Source organism: Ochotona princeps, chromosome 2 (assembly GCF_030435755.1).
Source record: "Ochotona princeps isolate mOchPri1 chromosome 2, mOchPri1.hap1, whole genome shotgun sequence".
Taxonomy (NCBI): domain Eukaryota; kingdom Metazoa; phylum Chordata; class Mammalia; order Lagomorpha; family Ochotonidae; genus Ochotona; species Ochotona princeps.
Genome location: NC_080833.1, coordinates 158,385,208 through 158,404,365, shown reverse-complemented (window position 1 = coordinate 158,404,365; position 19,158 = coordinate 158,385,208). Strand labels below are relative to the sequence as shown.

Here is a 19,158-nt window from a genome sequence, read left to right as displayed (position 1 = left end):
TATAACTGCCTGCAAATTCAGACCCAGTTTCGGTTTTCTCCCATGCCCACAATGCTACGTCTCGTATATGCATGAGCGCAGCTTGAGGTAGCTGTATCTGTTGCTCTGTAGTAACCCACTGTCCATCTCCAACCAACATATCATAAGTCAATTGTCCTCCACCAGGGAGTTGCCGACCTGATGCTCCTAAGGTTCGCAGTTTTTCTTTAGCCATATCGCTTCTCCACATTTTCCATTGTAAATATTGAGAAGGAGAAAACCCTACTTTTGCTATTACTTCAAAATCATAAGGAATCCAGTTTGCTCCCTGGCTCCAGCCATTTAAATATTCCCACACATAAGAAGAAGTAGGTCCGTAGGACACGCAAGCCTTTTTAAAAGCTATGATGGCATTAACATCTAGGCTTTCATAGGTAGGTTGGTTATTTTCTTGACTAAGTATGATTGGAAAAAGCAATCGGAGTTCATGAGGTCTCCGGGGAACATCAGTCATTTGGAAATGAAAGAGAAAAGTAAGGGTTAATGCTTTTTCTGCTTCTGTATCCTGCTTGGCGAGACCAGATAAGGGGTAGGGGAATGGCCATGCTGGGCCTGACAATGGGAAGAAGGCCTAAGTTTCTATCTCCTGATAAGTAAATTCCTTAGTCGGAGGAAATGAGGCTGGAGGGCCCTGAGCTGGTGCCAGACTAAGGTCATAAAATTTGTACCAAACCCAGCAAGTGTACTGAGCTCGCAGTATAAAATGCCTGTACCCCTGGACATCGGGGCTTCTTCTCCTTGCAGAGTGGGAGCCCGTTCGCGAACGTCAATAAAATCCCTCTTGCTTTTGCAGCCTCTGACCTGGTTATTGGGAGCTTTCGGGCGGCGACTACTGGGGCCCGTACCTGTTAAACCCCCGCGGTTTAACATTTGGGGGCTCGCCCGGGGATCCGGGGGTCGTCTTTCGACGCTCTGACCAGACAGAGGGAGGTAAGTCCGGCCGGTTCATGTAGTGTGTGTGTTTGTTATGTGTTGTGTTGATATTTGTAATTATTTGGTACACCGGTGAATTTGAATTTTGTATTTGAATTTTGTTTGTGCCTGGAGGACGCTCCAGGACTAGTTTGCGCCTGGAGGACGCTCCAGGACTAGTTTGGAACCGGGGAAGAGCGAGTTTATCTCGTCCCCGGAGGTCGTGCAGAGGCAGGGCGCCCCTCCGACCATTTGTATTTGGAATTTGTATTTGGAATTTGTATTTGGAAGGAGAATTTGATCGCGCGATTGTTTTGTCTTTCGTTAGTTTGTTGTGTGCTTTTGTGTTGCTGCCCATTGTGTTTAGTGTTTTAAGTTCGATAATGGGACAAGCTTTGGTTACTCCCTTGAGTCTCTCCATTGATCACTGGTCAGAAGTCCGGGGACGAGCCCGAAGTCTATCTGTAGAAGTTAAGAAAAAGGAATGGAAGACCCTTTGTTCCTCCCAATGGCCCGCCTTTGGAATCGGGTGGCCGCCGGAGGGCACCTTTAACCTCTCTATTATTTTACAGGTGAAAGGTCGCGTATGTGACACAAGCCCGGGAGGTCACCCAGACCAGGTTCCCTATGTAGTTACCTGGGAGAGTCTAGCTACAAACCCTCCTAGTTGGGTAAAGCCCTTCGCGGCTGTTGATGCTAGCCCACGGCCGCCACCCCTGCCTTCACCTATCCCTTTGAATCCCATTCCCTCAGCTCCCCTGATAACGTCTTCAATCTGCCCGCTACGAGAGACGGACACCAACCGAGGAAAGCCGGCGGTCCTCTCCGATGGTGGTCAGGAAGACCTTCTCCTATCATTAGAACCTCCACCTCCCTATCCCCACAGGCCTACTGGAGGCCACCCAGTTGCAGAGCCGGCAGTGGCGCCAGAAGAAGGAGCTGTGATGCCTGACTCCACCATACCAGAGGAAGCGCAGGGGCGTAGATCACCGATACCCACGCGGCTCCGGCTGCGTCGGGAGAGGGAAGGGGGGAGAGAAGAGGAAGAGGGAGCATGGTCATCTCAGCTATTTCCCCTCCGGGCCGTAGGAGAACAGATGCAGTACTGGCCTTTTTTTGCCTCGGATCTATACAATTGGAAAACCCATAACCCCCCCTTTTCTCAGGATCCGCAGGCTTTAACAGGATTAATTGAGTCTATTTTGCTGACCCATCAGCCCACGTGGGATGATTGTCAGCAGCTCCTGCGGACACTACTCACTACAGAAGAACGGCACCGAGTACTTTTGGAGGCTCGGAAGAACATTCCTGGAGCTGATGGGAACCCGACTCAACTCCCTAATGAGATAGATGCTGTGTTTCCTCTCAATCGACCGGACTGGGACCACAATACGCCTGCCGGTAGGGAGCGTCTCCGTCTTTACCGCCAGACTCTGTTAGCGGGTCTCAAGGGCGCTGGAAGGCGACCCACCAATTTGGCCAAGGTAAGGGCAGTAGTACAGGGGGCAGAGGAAACCCCTGCGGGGTTTTTAGAAAGGCTAATGGAGGCTTACCGTATGTATACCCCTTTTAATCCGGCTAGTGAAGAAAGACAGAGTGAAGTTATAATGGCATTTATTGGACAGTCGGCACCGGACATAAGGAATAAGTTGCAGAGACTAGAGGGATTGCAGAATTATAATTTGCAGGATCTAGTTCGGGAGGCTGATAAGATATACAATAAGAGAGAGACTCCCGAGGAAAAGGAAGAAAGGTTAAGGAAGTTACAAGAGGAGAGGGAGGACGAGAGAGAGAAAAGGCGTAATCAGGAGTTAAGTCGAATCCTGGCCACTGTAGTGCATAATAGACCAGAAACAGGGAGGCAGATCAGGAACCAGGGAGATGAAAGGCGGCCCCGGTTGAGCCGAGATCAGTGTGCTTACTGCAAAGAGAAGGGGCATTGGGCCCGAGAATGTCCCAAGAACTCACGGAACCCCAAGAAGATGACCCCCGTGCTGGCCCTTGGAGATTAGGGAAGTCGGGGCCAGGACCCCCCCCTGAGCCCAGGATAACTCTAACCGTGGGGGGACAACCAGTCACTTTCCTGGTAGATACGGGAGCGCAGCACTCCGTGTTGACTAGCACGGGAGGGCCTATGAGTCATAAGACTTCTTGGGTACAAGGAGCTACTGGTGGAAAATTTTACAAGTGGACAACTGAACGGCGAGTAGACCTCGCCACAGGGACTGTGACACATTCATTTCTACATGTACCGGAGTGTCCCTACCCCTTGTTAGAGAGAGATTTACTATCAAAAATAGGGGCGCACATCAAGTTCCATGAGGGTGGAGCTTCAGTTTCCGGACCCAGGGGAGAGCCCTTGTACCTCTTGACCTTGAGAATAGAAGATGAATATAGATTGCATGAGAAGCGCCCCCCCGGAGGGCCTGTCCCTTCCTTGTTGCTGAAAAAATGGGTGGAAAGTTTCCCCAATGCCTGGGCCGAGACGGGAGGGGTCGGGTTGGCGATCAACCAACCACCCCTGGTGATCAACTTGAAACCCACGGCTTCTCCAGTGGCTATCAGGCAATATCCGATGTCGAGGGAAGCATTCCAGGGCATCAGACCGCATATACAGAGACTACTACAACTAGGCATCTTGGTGCCCTGCCGTTCCCCGTGGAACACTCCTCTATTGCCGATAAAGAAACCAGGGACAAATGATTACCGACCTGTCCAAGACTTAAGAGAAGTTAATCAGCGAGTCGAGGACATGCATCCAACTGTCCCCAACCCATACAATCTTTTAAGCTCCTTGCCCCCGTCTCACACCTGGTATACTGTAGTAGACCTCAAAGATGCCTTCTTTTGCTTAAGACTATGCCCCCAGAGCCAGCCATTGTTTGCCTTCGAATGGAGAGATCCGGAATCTGGGCTTGCTGGGCAGCTGACATGGACCAGATTGCCACAAGGGTTCAAGCACTCCCCCACCATTTTTGATGAAGCCCTCCACCGGGACCTGGCTGATTTCCGCATACAACAGCCTGACCTCATCCTTTTACAGTATGTAAATGACCTTCTCCTTGCTGCTCCTTCCGAAGAATCTTGCATACAAGGTACGAAAGCCCTTCTAAAAAGACTCGGAGAGTTGGGATACCGAGCCTCTGCTAAGAAGGCCCAACTATGCCAGACCAAAGTAACATACCTAGGATATGTCCTAGAAAGAGGACAGAGATGGCTGACAGAGGCTAGAAAACAGGCTGTGTCCTCAATACCTGCTCCCAAAAGTCCCAGGCAGCTGAGAGAGTTCCTGGGAACTGCAGGATTCTGCCGACTCTGGGTACCGGGATTCGCTGAGATCGCAGCCCCCTTGTATCCCCTAACCAAACAGGGAACAAAATTTCTATGGGAATCGGAACAGCAGGAGGCCTTCGACCGCATCAAAGAAGCCCTCTTGAAGGCCCCGGCACTGGGACTCCCTGACGTAACCAGGCCGTTTAATCTTTATGTGGATGAAAGGAGAGGAATTGCAAAAGGAGTCTTAGTACAAGCATTGGGGCCATGGAAGCGGCCAGTGGCCTATCTCTCTAAGAAACTTGATCCAGTCGCAGCGGGGTGGCCCCCATGCCTACGAATGATTGCTGCCATAGCAACTCTGGTTAAGGACTCTGGCAAGTTGACCCTTGGCCAGCAGATCACTGTGATCGCGCCACATGCTGTGGAGGCCATAGTCCGGCAGCCCCCTGACCGATGGTTAACTAATGCTCGAATGACGCATTACCAGGCATTGTTATTAGCCCCAGAAAAGATACGGTTTGGCCCTGCGGTCGCCCTGAACCCTGCCACGCTCCTCCCAGACCCTGGAACCCCGGGAGATGTTCCACACAACTGTCAGCAAATCCTTGCGGAGGTACACGGAACACGAGAGGACCTCTCTGATCAACCCATGCCAGATGCTGAGGTAACGTGGGTCACCGATAGGAGCAGTTATGTGGTGGATGGGAAACGACGGGCAGGGGCTGCGGTGGTAGACAATGAAAAGACTATTTGGTCAAGTGCCCTGGCACCGGGCACTTCAGCTCAGCGGGCAGAACTAATAGCCCTAACCCAGGCCCTGAAGCTTGCAGAAGGGAAAAAGGCTAATATTTATACTGACAGCCGCTATGCCTTTGCTACCGCACATGTGCATGGGGAAATATATCGAAGAAGAGGATTACTGACGTCAGGGGGAAAAGAGATAAAGAACAAAGATGAAATTGTAGGACTCTTGCAAGCATTGTTTCGCCCCAAGAAAATCAGCATTATCCATTGCCCTGGGCACCAGAAGGGAAATGACCCAACAGCAAAAGGAAACCAATTGGCAGACTCGGCTGCTAAACGGGCAGCTGAAGAGACTCAGACATTAGTCATGGTAGAGACCATTGTTCAAAAACCCGCTAACTCAGATGAGACTACAGTCCGACAATTTGGGACCCTAAAATATACCAGCACAGACGAAACCCTGATACAACAACATGGAGGGGAATGGGACCCCAAGACAAGGACTTGGAAGTGCGGAGATAAAGTCGCTTTACCTCTTAAAAATTCAAAGGAAATAGTAAAGCATCTACATCAACTTACACATTTGAGTCGCAGAAAGATGCTTGCCTTACTAACTAAAGAAGAGTGCCCCTTCCACATTCTCCGTCTGCCTGGTTTAGTTCAAGAGACTGTAGATCTTTGCAAACCATGCGCACAGGTAAATGCAGGGAGACTCAAGCTCCCCCCTGGGGCGAGAGCACGGGGTCATCGTCCAGGAATGTGTTGGGAAGTAGACTTCACTGAAGTCCGTCCAGGTATGTACGGTTATAAGTATCTTCTAGTTTTTGTGGACACCTTCTCTGGGTGGACGGAAGCGTACCCCACCAAGAAAGAAACGGCACAGGTGATGGTAAAGAAGATCTTGGAAGAAATATTCCCTCGGTTTGGACTGCCACAGGTACTTGGGTCTGACAACGGGCCGGCCTTTGTCTCCCAGGTAAGTCAGATGATGGCCAGGGTTTTGGGGATTGATTGGAAATTGCATTGTGCCTATAGACCCCAGAGTTCAGGACAGGTAGAGAGAATGAATAGAAGCTTAAAAGAGACCTTGACCAAATTAGCTTTGGAGACTGGCGCTAAAGACTGGGTGCAGCTCCTACCTATGGCGCTTTTTAGGGCCAGAAACACGCCGGCCCATCATGGACTCACTCCCTTTGAAATTTTGTATGGGAGCCCGCCTCCCGCGGCTTCCTTGTGTAGCCTTGACCCGGTTTTGTATCCTAACCCTCCTGCTTTACAGACTCATCTCCAGGCTCTCCGTGTGGTGCGAGATCATATCTGGAAGCCCCTTGCGGAAGTCTATCGAGACAAGGAAGTGCCGTCCTGCCCACACCCCTTCAAGGAAGGTGACCTCGTGTATGTGAGGAGACATCAGTCAAAGACCTTGGAGCCACGTTGGAAGGGGCCGTATACCGTCCTCCTCACCACTCCCACCGCCTTGAAAGTGGACGGCATCTCCGCCTGGATTCATGCGTCGCATGTAAAAAGGGCACCACCCCAGGACCCAACTGACTCCCCCTCCACTGCAGAACCACCACTTGGAGCCTGGAAAGTACAACGTTCCCCAAATCCACTTAAGCTAAGACTTTTAAAAGTTTAAATTTTGTTTTAATATGATGCCTGTTATTATCGTACAAACAGTTTTTTATCCTGTGATACTTTTAGTGATTTTAAATGATAGGGCCCAGGCAGGGCTTGATAATCCCCAGACGGCACACATTCTTCTTCAGAAATACCAACCTTGTGGGTGTGCAGGAGGCAGGAGGAGCGGGACAGTTCCGGACGGATTATCACCAACATATAAACAAGACTGTGGAAGTGAGATAGCCTACCTTCCCATTCACAGGAATGGTGTGGGGAACGGCCAGTGGATTTGTGTTCCAAAACCTAGGCCGAGTTCCCTGGGGCCCAATGAGGAATGCCCTCGAGAATGCAACCAAATTGTTTATAGCTCTGTACATTCTGCATGTTACTCTAGTTGGAGCACTTGTAATCTAGGGCCCAGACAGCTGCTTTATGCGGTCATTACTGGAGAATGGAAAGGGTCCTTTGGAAGCGAGTTATCACCTACTCGGTACCACTCAAAACCGTGCCCAACGAAGGGAACGACTGTTTGTTGGTCCCAGACAGCCCCCTTAGGAATGACGGACGGTGGAGGCCCACAAGATTTGATTAGACAGCAGCAAACAAAAAGGACTCTTGAAAAAATATATGATAGCGTATATCCCTCACTTTATTATCACTCTTTAGCCAGAATCCATTCTAAAGGACTTGAGGGACTAGATGCCAACACCGCTAACGTTCTCAATGGTGCTCATCAATTATTAAACACCACAAACCCAAACGTTGCGGAGGGCTGTTGGCTCTGCTTGCGTCAGGGACCGTTCACCCCAGTTGCGATAGGTATGCAGCAAGATAAGATCCTCCAAGTTTCTGATACTCAGGCCTGCTTTCCAATGTCCCCCTTCATTGTTTCGGTTGCCCCCAATATTGGTAATGAGACTTGCCTCTACAAGCCTCCAGATAACGAAACTGGGAACATTGATGTCGGTCGAGCCACCTTTTGTGTAAATTTTATGAACGTCTCCACCCCCCTATGTGCCCCCAATTCCACTGTATTTGTATGTGGGGAGAACTTGGCCTATACCTTGCTCCCTGCAAATTGGACTGGGGCATGCGCGATGGCATATCTTCTCCCGGATATAGAAGTTATTCGTGGAGACTCTCCAGTCCCTGTTCCTTCCTTTGATTATATAGCCGGCAGGCAGAAGCGTGCTGTGCAGCTAGTTCCCTTGTTTGTTACAATAGGAATTTCTTCAGCTTTGGCCACAGGGTCGGCAGGGTTAGGAGTGGCAGTCCATAAATATCGGGAATTGTCCCAACAGCTAATTAATGACGTACAAACTTTATCCACAACAATCCAAGATATTCAAGACCAAATAGACTCCCTGGCAGAAGTAGTTTTACAGAACCGCCGAGGCCTAGACCTACTTACTGCTGAGCAGGGAGGCATTTGCTTAGCTTTACAAGAAAGATGTTGCTTTTATGCCAATAAGTCCGGCATAGTGCGGGATAAAATAAAAATGCTCCAAGAGGACCTGGAACACCGCAGACGCCAGCTGGCTGAAAACCCCTTATGGACGGCATGGAATGGTCTTTTACCGTACCTGTTACCCCTTCTAGGCCCCCTCACCGGACTATTAATAGTGATATCGGTCAGCCCCTGTATTTTTAATCGGCTACAGCAGTTTGTTCGGGACCGACTTTCAGTCACCCAAGCTTTAGTATTAACTCAACATTATCAAGCTTTAAAGCAACAGGAAGAGCTATACCCAATGCCTTAGTAAATTTTAAGATTAAAATTCACAAGAAGAAAATGGGGGAATGAAAGAGAAAAGTAAGGGTTAATGCTTTTTCTGCTTCTGTATCCTGCTTGGCGAGACCAGATAAGGGGTAGGGGAATGGCCATGCTGGGCCTGACAATGGGAAGAAGGCCTAAGTTTCTATCTCCTGATAAGTAAATTCCTTAGTCGGAGGAAATGAGGCTGGAGGGCCCTGAGCTGGTGCCAGACTAAGGTCATAAAATTTGTACCAAACCCAGCAAGTGTACTGAGCTCGCAGTATAAAATGCCTGTACCCCTGGACATCGGGGCTTCTTCTCCTTGCAGAGTGGGAGCCCGTTCGCGAACGTCAATAAAATCCCTCTTGCTTTTGCAGCCTCTGACCTGGTTATTGGGAGCTTTCGGGCGGCGACTCCTGGGGCCCGTACCTGTTAAACCCCCGCGGTTTAACAGAAACATTTTTGATCAGATTTAAGAGCAAGACGGCATGGGCTGATATTTAACTGTTGCTTTATCCCAGCCTCATTTACCTCACTAGAGAAATCCTGTGGTTTAACACTGAAAATTTTCTTTTTCTTAGTTCTGATTTCATTTTCAGTCACATTATGGTAACATCTTCCAAGTTTTCTTTTCCTAATTTCCACATCTGTAGTATAAGGCCTTTCTCTTTTAGCTGCATTACAGTGGCATCTCCTCGTGGGAGGGCCTCTCACACATTCTTTCTCATCTTCATCTGTAGTATAAGCCATTTCTTTCCTAGCCACATTACGGTGGCGTCTCCCGTTAGGGAAATCTCTCACGGGCTCCTCTTTGCTGTCCTCCTCATCTGTACTATGAGGCGTTTCTTTTTTAGCCATATTACAGCGTCCTTTCCTGTTAGGTGGGCCTCTTAAGGATTCCCTTTCTCTTTCTTCCTTGTTCTTACTATGAAACACTTCTTTTTTAGCTACATTTTGGGGGTGTCTCCCCTTAGAGGAATTTCTTGCAGATTCCCCTTCTAAAATTATAATAATAGCTCTAATTAAAGCCGATATAATCCAAAAACTAACTTGAATATCTTCTATCCTTCCGGCCTTTTCACCATTTTTCTGAGTAAAATTCTTAAGTCCAGTTTCTAGTGTCCATTCATCTGGAGACCAAGGATTATATTCACTAACAAGCTCTAAATAAGAATGCAATTGCTGCCTAGTTATCTTCGTTCCACTTTTCACTAAAAAATTCTGCATAAGAGAGATAAAAGACTGTGCCCTACACTGGTTCTGGCCCATTGTCCCACTCACCACTTTCTGTGGGGGTCTCCGCTGCACTTTCTCTTCTTCTTTCAAGTCCCCGTTCAGGCGCCAGTTGTCGCTGTCCCGCAGCGATGGACTTGGTGCACGGAGCCGATAATAACACGCGTGGACCCTGACTGATGGTCAAAAGCCGAGGTTTATTAGTAGCATCAGACTTTATACTCTGAGGGTCATATCGGACAAGGGAGGAAGTGCTGAGCTTATCAACAAAACCATTAATGCTTGTTTGGAACTCCTTTTGTCTTGTATATTCCACCAGGTGTTCTCATATACATATGCAGATGATATCCAATAAGGTATACAAAAGGTAGCCATTTGGTTATTCTCCTCCAAATATTATCCAACCAACTGTAGTCCTGTGCTCACTGACCTTTTCGGGTCACAATGTCCTCCTACAAACCCCCTGGGAATTCTGTTCTTCTTCTGAATGTTGTTTCCCAATTCTTTCTCCAAATTAGAGAATTTTTCCCTTATTTTATTGAATATATTTTTAAACGCAGCCTCTCTTTCTGTGCCTTCTGGAACTCCCATATGTCTTATATTCGGTCATTTAATAGTGCCACCTAATTCTTGAATACTTTCCTTAGCTTGACTCAGCTCCTCTTCCAGCTTTTCAAGTATTTCCCCATTTTGGAGGAAATGTCTTCCAAATCTGAAATTCTTTCTTCTGCCTTGTTCATTCTATCACTGAGGCTTTCCACTGAATTTCTAACTTGCTCCATCATGTTCATTTCAAATAATTCGGCTTGACTTTGTCTCAGTATTGCTATTTCCTGTGTGACCTATAGTTCTTAAATTCATTCAACTCCTGTATGTGCTTCTCATTAAGAAGCTTCATAACAAGTTTTTAAAATTTTTTATCCCCCATTTTCTTGATGTATTCCTCAGTTAACTCTGAGATCAACAAAGGCTTTTGCTCCTTTGCAGGGGAAGCAGCAGTAATATTCACTGTATCTGTCTCCTCTTTCGCTCTTGGTCATTGCTATTCTGGATGGAAGATTCCTCTCCTTAGGGCCCGTTTCTAAACTGTGTAGCCCACTAAACTACAGATGGAGTTTACTAATTGAGTTTGGTATTTGGTTCTTTTTGCAGTCACTTGTGCCACTCTCTACAGCAAGTATCGGTCCTGGACTCTTGTTTTAGGCTTTTACCATGGTCTCCATGGCCCCAACTCCTGGCTCACCACTTTCAACCCCATGTGATCCTGTGCTGTGGCTGCACCATTTGCCATATCCTGTATAATCTTTCTCCCACTCCTGGCTCAAGCAATGCCTGGCATTAGGGAGACACCAGCTGTCCTACATCACTGGATGCTAGTCTTGCTGGAAGCTGGTGGTCTGAGGGCCACCTGGACCTATTTTGGTTGGAACCTGTAAGATGCAAAGTTGGTGCAATTTTCTCTGTGATACCAGCGCAATGCACTGAGCCAGAAGTGAGTTCTTTCCTGGCTGTGTGCCTGTGCAGCTCACTACAGTTCCTTCTGCCCCACAACCTTTACCTTAGTACACAAAATGGCGCCTGATGAGAGTTCTGGGCCTCCTGGCTATTGGGCCTGGAGGCCACCTTGACTTATCTTGAGTAGAACCTGTAGGATGCCAAGTTGGTACCATTTCCCTGAGGGACCAGTGCAATGTGTTGAGTGCAGAGTGAATTCCCTCCTGGCTCAGCAACTGCACAGCTGTTGTTCCTCCACTCCACAGCCTTTTCCTCAGAACACAAAATCATACTGCATGTGGCTCTGGTACATGTCTGAGCCATGAAAGCGACCCTGTTCCTGTACCTTCTTGCCTGGGCTCTGTCACTCTGCTTCTGCTTGTGGTCGGATCAAGCAAATCAGCAGGATGGGTAGTTCTATGCCTGAGTTCTCCTCTTGAGTTCCTGGTGAACTTGCCTTCCAACTGGCCGCCAGTGGAGCTTCAGTCACTGGTGCCAACCACTGCTCCATCGTCTCTGCTGCTTCCCCATGTCCATGGATCTCCAGGTGTCTCTCTGCCATTGGCCTGTCCTCTCCTATTACCCGGGATTGTGGCCTATCTTCTTTACCCTGGCTACTGATTCTCCATCTGTTTAAACATGTCCTTACCCTATTCTGCCATCTTGCCTGTCTCTTTGATTACTAAAGGTAATCTGCTTCCTGCAGATGCATCATTGGGTACCAGTTGATAGACTTTTCAGTTCCAGCTGGATGCTGAGGTATGGATTCCCCTAACTCCTTCCACTGTCATCAATGGCTACAGGGCTATGGGGTTCTCACGTCAGTTCCAGCAGGTAGGTAGGCCCCAGTGGTGGCCTGGGGTTGCAGGAGGGTTGGCCAAGAGTCCTCAAGGACTGTATGGCTCTTTGCACCAATCAAAGCGCTGGAGGGTAGAGAACAGTCACAGTAGTACGTGCCCCAAGTTCAATGGGAAAGCAGACTTCCCCACAGTGCCATGTGCCACCGCAGGGGGAAGGAGAGTGTGGAGGTGGAATGGGCCCCCGTTCTGCTTGGGCAGGTGGTCTTATCTCTAAAGTCTTGGGAGTTCATCCCCCTGGTGTTCTCAGACACATGTCCCTGGTAGCACAGCACACTTTGGGGGCTGAAGTCTAGGGGATCACCATTTGTGCTATTTTACTGGGATGTCTGTGCAGCCCAGGCTCAAGGATTTGCCAGGGCCTTTATCCTCCTAGAGTGGCAAGAACTCTGTTAGTGATGCCTTTCTACAAGATAATATGAAAATGTGTCTCAAGAGCAGAGGGAGATGCAGTTCCTCCTCTAGGGCAGAGGTCCCATGTGGCTCTGCTGGCAGGACTTGGTGTCTGTGTGACTGCAGATCCCTCCCCTAGCTAGGATTGCTGGGGCTCTCAGGGGCTCTCCTAGTTGCCCTCTCCCCTAAGGGGTGTCTCTGCGGCCAGGTGGACATTCCCTTTTGAGCACAGCAGCTGATGTCTTTTGCTCCTCTTTCTGCTGTGGATTCTTTGTCAACTGACAGTGTCTCCATGTCTCCTCCATGAGTTCCAGGGCTCTGCCTCAGGCACCCACAACAACATGTGGCAGTTTACTGGTGCTTTCGGGTCTTGCCATGAAGGTGATAACAAATGGGGTCCCTAGGATCCCATCCTGGACTCTGTCTTGCACTTGGAAAAACTTGTGTAAAAACTTGTGTAAAAACAAGGTAAATCTCTGATTGGGACCCAAGCATCCCAATCAGAGTGCTTGACTGCTCCACTTCCAATCCAGCTTCCTGCTGTTGAAAGCAGACAAAAACCTAGGGCCTGGGCCCCTATTAACTACATGGGAGACCAGGATAGAACTGCCAACTTCTGACTGTAGCCTCACCCAGCCCTGGCTGTTGTGGCCATTTGGGAAGTGAATCAGCAGATGAGACACAGAGAGTATGTGTGTGGGGTGGAAGGGGACAGCAGGTGTCTCCCTCTCTGTGCCTTTCAAATACAGGAAACTTCCTTTCAAAAAGAAGACGTGGACAGCAGCCTGCAGCACATCACTTTATGCCTAGAAGAGGATCTACTGCTGGTCTGGCAATTATTTTCACTTGAGGTAGGATTTGGCTTTTTGCAGATTTTGTCGAAGAGCAGATGTATTCAGTACATCAGGTTTCCATCCATCTTTACAACCTCACTCCTGAGGCTCAGGGACTTTAGCTGAGCCATGCTGCCTGCATGCCCACCACTTGGTTCTGATGATGTTTCAGAGATTACGATGATATAGAAACAGTCACCATCTCGGCCTCTGCCTCCCAAGGTCCCGCGGTACTTCTCCATACCCAGCACTAATACAGTGTCTCTACTGCCTCCCAGACAAACCTCAAGAAGCATTTAACAGCTGCCCTTCGATAGCCCCCAGGGATTGGTTCTGATGTCCCTTCAGAACCTGAAATCTGCGGACATTGAAGTTCCTTAAATAAAACAGCACTTGGAATTGTCATTGTGGCACAGTGGGCAAAGCTACTGTCTGTGATGCTGCCATCCACATGGGCATCGGTTTGTCCTGGCTACTCCATTTTTGACCCAGCTCCCTTCTAATGGTATGGGGAAAGTAGCAGCAGGTGACCCATCCAAATGGGAGAGCTCTCTCCTCCCCTGACTTCAGCCTTGCCCAACTCTAGCCACTGAGGCCCCTGAGGCCATCTGGGAAGTGAATCTGCTGATGAAGATCTATCTCAGTCTCTCCCTTTCTCAATGCAGCTTTAAAATAAACAAACTATATATAATATATATATATATATAAACTATATAACTATATAGTTATATAACCTCCTATCATACTTTAAGCCATCTCTAGATTATTTATAGCTCCTATGACAATGTAAACACTAAGTAAATACTGTATTTTTAAGAAAATAATGATGAGGCAAAAATCAGTACACACTCAACCTAGATGCAACCATCATTGCAATGTCTAACTATATAGGACATATCAGCAACAACCTATAACACTCCATCTGCAGTGGGCTGAACCCGTGGCTGCCAGCCTGCAGACAGAGAGGGCTGACAATGTACAGCTTCTATGCCCACCTATGGGACACAGACTACAGACTCACTACTTTCCCAGAAGATAGTACTTCTTGGACATGGGCACCACCATGGGCGCCTAGTTTTTAATAGCCACAGAGTTAGACGAAGGTATTAGCCCACCATACATGTTCTAGAAGCTAGGATAAGGTGAAGTTCAAGGGCCCTGATAGAAGCTGTTGGAAAATTGCAAAGAAAATCCACAAAGAGCAGAATTCTCACAGTAACCTAAGGGGAAATAAAATAGACAGACTTTGGGTGCAGAACTGAGACTCCAAGAATCTGCTCTAGACAGAAGGAATGTGCCAGCAAGCCTGGGTCTACAGTCCCAGGAAGGCATGCTGGACCCAAACCAAGGACACGGTGCATGCGAACACCCTGAAGGCTGCGCCAAGGGACCAAACTCTCAGGTCTCATCCTGACACTGAGATGATGGGTTCGTGAGCACTGCGACAGGAAGGACCCTGTGTTTGTCTAGAAACCAAAGAGGAGGGTGAAAAGAATCTGATCTTACAAAGGAAGGATGAAAGTGCTGTCCGTGTGCCCATAACATCCTGAGCTGTCCTGGCACATCCTTTGTCAGGTGTCTGTACTTGCACAGCCTGTACTCTATGAAGACAGAGAGAAAGAAAAGAGGGTGGCCCCTGTTGTTGGAGAAAGAAGAGGAAAGTTCAACTGGAAGGAAAGAGGCGAGGGTACCACCTCTTGCTTCCTGTATAATCTTTCCCTTGAGGAGGGTAAAATGAAACAAGCTGCTGGCTTCATGGGTACATTATGCACCCCCAAGTCCCCCTTTTTGTCAGGAGTAACCATGGAGCCCTCAGGCATGGTCTCAGACTTGAAGCTACTTGGAGATGTTAGTATTCTTTTCAAAAGGTCTCTTGAGAATGACAGCAAAATTGAACATAACTGGGTTTCACCATCCAGCACCCTCCCAACCCCCAGGCAGGACAAACCTACCTCACGTCCATCGGCGAATGTGGCAATACATGGAAATGAATAAACCCTGGAAGAGACCATCACAGTTACAATGTGAAACTTGGATTATCCCAGCCACAACCCACAGACACAAGAATATTTATAACTAGCATATGCTGTTGAGTTTCTTGGTACAGTGTGGGGGGGTTCAAATGTACAAACGGGATGCATATACAGTTTTTAAATGCCCACCTGATAGACTCTGAATTACATTTAGTGATTCTCTATACCTCCACCAAAGCACTTGGCAAAATTCCCAAAGAAAGAAATTAGCAAATATGTTCACACCAGAAACTCAACTGTTCATAACATGCTTATCTCTGATGACCTCATGTGTGTAACAATCACTCCTCTTAAAAATCTCCGGACTTGCTGGAGAGGACTGTATCAGAAATGTCCCAAATCAAAACAAGTGTGCTAAAGACCAACAGAGCTCATTTTGAAAGCCACTCACAGATCCCAGACAAGCTGTAAACACAGCCAACATCGCCAGGACACCGAGAAGCAAGGGAACCATGCTGAAGAAGCTGTCTTACCTCTTTTGGTCACAAAGTCTGTCATTCAGGAGATTGAGAAAACAGCGACTATCCTACAAAACAAGTCAAATGTTTTCATTAAAAAATATATGTATATATCTTATTTAATACTACCCTGACCAGCACATACAGGTCAGTATGGGCTCCTGCCCAACTACATCCAGTAACATCATGATGCTGCATAAGGGTTCGGGATCATGTTAACTATTCTTTGCCATGAGAAAGAGGCTCAGGCCACAAGCAGACTCCCTTCCTCTGACTGTGAGGGTGACAACTGAGGAATACTTGGGAGTTCCAGAAGTTATCTGCACATTTGTATGTTACTGAGCCAGAAGAAGCAACAAGAGAATCACCACTTCCTGCCGGACCCCAGCAGGGTGAGCCTTGCAAGGATGAGTGGCCCAACTAAGAGCTGGGTGCCTCCAGGGGAGACAATTTCAGAAGCTAGATAATTAACGGATCCTGTATTTTCTTCACTTTCACAGCAAATGTGCCAGTGAAACAGAAGAAATTCATGCCAGAAGCCCACGGGAGTGCAGGACCTTTCTATTTCTCTAAATCAGGTAGCTGGAACTCAAAGGCAAGCTTGGGATAGCCCTGACATGACGTCAACATCTCCACCTAGACCACAGGGAATCCTGGCAATGGGCTCAGAGCCTGAGAAAATAGAAACATTTAGATGTTAGAAAATCCTGAGGCCCAGAGTGATGGCTCCATGGCTAAAACTTGACCTTCCCAGCACAGGGATCCCATATGAGCGCTGGTTCATGTTCCACATGCTCCACTTTCCTCCCATCCAGCTCTCTGCCTGGGGCCTGAAAAGCAGTGGAGGATGACCCAAAGCCTCGAGACCTGCATTCACACTGGAGACCTGGAAGAAGCTCCAGGCTTCTGACTTTGGATCGGCTCAACTCCAGCCACTGTGGCCATTTGGGGCCTGAGCCATCAGACGGAAGATCGTTCTGTTTCTCCACTTCTCTGTAAAATCTGACGTGCATTTCCAATAAAAATAAATAAATCTTAAAAGGAGAAAACTCTGGTTGTGTAGCTTTTGCCCAGAAGGGTACTTTTAGCCTAGATGCTGTTACTAAGGTTTTGCCTTATACTAAAAGCAGCAGGTTTAGGTGTTTTGTTTTGTTTTTTTAAAGAGGAGAGGATATGTTTTAGCCATGTGAGACTGAAGACAGATACAAACAAAAGCCATAAGCTACTTCTGTGCCACTCAAAGGCAAAATCAAGGTGAGCTAGAAGTATAGAGAAGACCCTGAAAATAACCCTTCCTCTACATACAGATGGTGGGTGGACAGCTCAACACAACCACCCCACACGACTTGGCCACCAGAGCTAGCCCCACCCATGGGAGCCTGTCACCACCCATGGGAGCCTGTCACCACTTCTCCAGTTCCCCATCCCCCTACAAGTCCATTTACTGTTACTATTTTTATTTATTTATTTATTTATTTATTTATTTATTTATTTATTTATTTATTTATTATTGGAAAGGTAGATATACGAGAGAAGCGACAGAGAGAAAGATTTTCCATCCACTGATTCACTCATCAAGTGGTCCCAATGGCCGGAGCTGAGTCAATCAAAAACCAAGAGCCAGGAGTTTCCTTCAGGTCTCCCACGCGGGTGCAGGGTTCCAAGGCTTTGGATCATCCTTGACTGCTTTCCCAGGCCATAAGCAGGAAGCTGGATGGGAAGTGGAGTAGCTGGGACACTAACCAGTGCCCATATGGGATCCCGGCGCTTTCAAGCCAAGGATTTAACCACTAGGTTACCGCACTGGGCCCTACATGTCCATTTACAATTGCTCTCCTCATTCAAAACAAAACATTTTTTGCTTGATCCATGAAAATCACTTTGTCTGTAGTCTGTACCATCCCTGTTTGTATTGATGGATCCCTTTCCTTGGAAAACAGGGAGTTTAACCATTTCAGTGAAATCATATAAATGGAAGGAAAAATTCCTCCCTAAGCCCAACTCATTGCCAAGAACTCAGGGAGACTTCGCAACTGTTCACCGTTAGGGCAGAACTCTCACCATCTCAAATTCTTGATCCTTAATGTCTTTGAAAGCTTCCGCAATGACGTGATCCTCAAACCACTGCTTGGCAAGTTCCTCCCTCGCTGTTCTAGTTGTCAACCTACACAAGGTTTCGGAAGCTGCAACCTGCTGGTCGTAATCTGGACATGAACACACAGCAGACATGGGTCACTCTGGACAAACGACACAACAAAGGGGACCATCTTGGTCGCTTCATGCCACACGAACTAACAGCAGAACGTATCCTGGGGTGGGACCCCCAGGCAAGCTGCAACTGACAAATCCTGGGAGAGAAATCTAAAAGATGTTAACAACATATAAATGAATACTATTTGTGGTTTTATGTTAGATACATTTAAAATTTTTAAAGGAAAGGGCTGGCACAATGGCAACACTGGCTAATCCTCTGCCTGCTGCCACTGGCATCCCACATGGGCACTGATTCATTTCCTGGCTGTTCCACTTCCGATCCAGCTTCCTGTTTATGGCCTGGGAAAGCAGTGGAGGATGGCCCAATCCTTGGGACCCTGCACCCACGTGGGAGACCCGGAAGTCCTTCCTGGCTCCTAACTCAAGATCAGCTCAGCTCCAGCTGTTGCAACAAGTGGATGGAAGATCTGTCTCTCCTTCCCTCTATAAAAATCTATGTTTTTAAATTTTTATTTATTTTTATTGCAAAGTCCGATATATAGAGAGAGGAGGAGAGACAGAGCGGAAGATCTTCCATCCGATGATTCACTCCCCAAGTGAGCCACAACGGCTGGTGCAGTGCCGATCCGAAGCCAGGAGCCAGGAACTTCTTCTGGGTCTCTAGCAGAAGCCGTCCTTGACTGCTTTCCCAGGCCACAAGCAGGGAGCTGGATGGGAAGCAGGGCTGCTGGGATTAGAACCCATGACCATATGGGATCCCAGTGCACTCAAGGCGAGGACTTTAGCCACTAGGCCATGGCGCCAGGCCCAAAATCTGCATTTCAAATTAAAAAAATAAATATTTTTTTTAATTCAAAGAAAGTTCATCAAAATAGCCATAAAATATTTGTTTAAAAAATAAAATTCTAAGGTCACTTATGATATTCACAATGGACTCTAAAACTGCATAGAGCAAAATACTTTCCATAGGACAGTACTTATATACATTAAGTGCCAAGGCACCTGGCCTGGTTAAGTCACTGTTGGGATACCCATATCTGATTTGCAGTGTTTTGGTTTGTATTCCAACTCTGCTCCTGATTCCAACTTCCAACTAATGCAACCCTGGGAGGCAGGAGGTGACGGTTCAAGGGACGAGGTCCCGGCCACACACACACAGGAGACCCAGACTGGGTTTCTGCTTCCCAGCTCTGGCTGAGGTGGGCACTTGAGGAATAAACTGGTGGATGGGAGCTCTCTGTCTCTGTCTCTCAAGCATTTTTTAAAATTGTGTTTTTAGCTAATTTTTAAAAT

General features: G+C 47.7%; 1 protein-coding gene across 1 annotated transcript in view; it reads left to right on the top strand.

Annotated features, from left to right (window-relative positions):
* The first annotated feature begins 1,334 nt into the window (after window positions 1-1,334).
* Window positions 1,335-19,158, top strand: part of LOC131478341 (uncharacterized) — a 61,265-nt gene continuing 43,441 nt past the window's right edge. Inside the window, 4 exon segments of the mRNA XM_058657069.1 lie at window positions 1,335-1,785; window positions 2,041-2,982; window positions 2,985-6,562; window positions 6,699-8,279. Coding sequence (XP_058513052.1) covers window positions 1,335-1,785; window positions 2,041-2,982; window positions 2,985-6,562; window positions 6,699-8,279 — 6,552 coding nt within the window.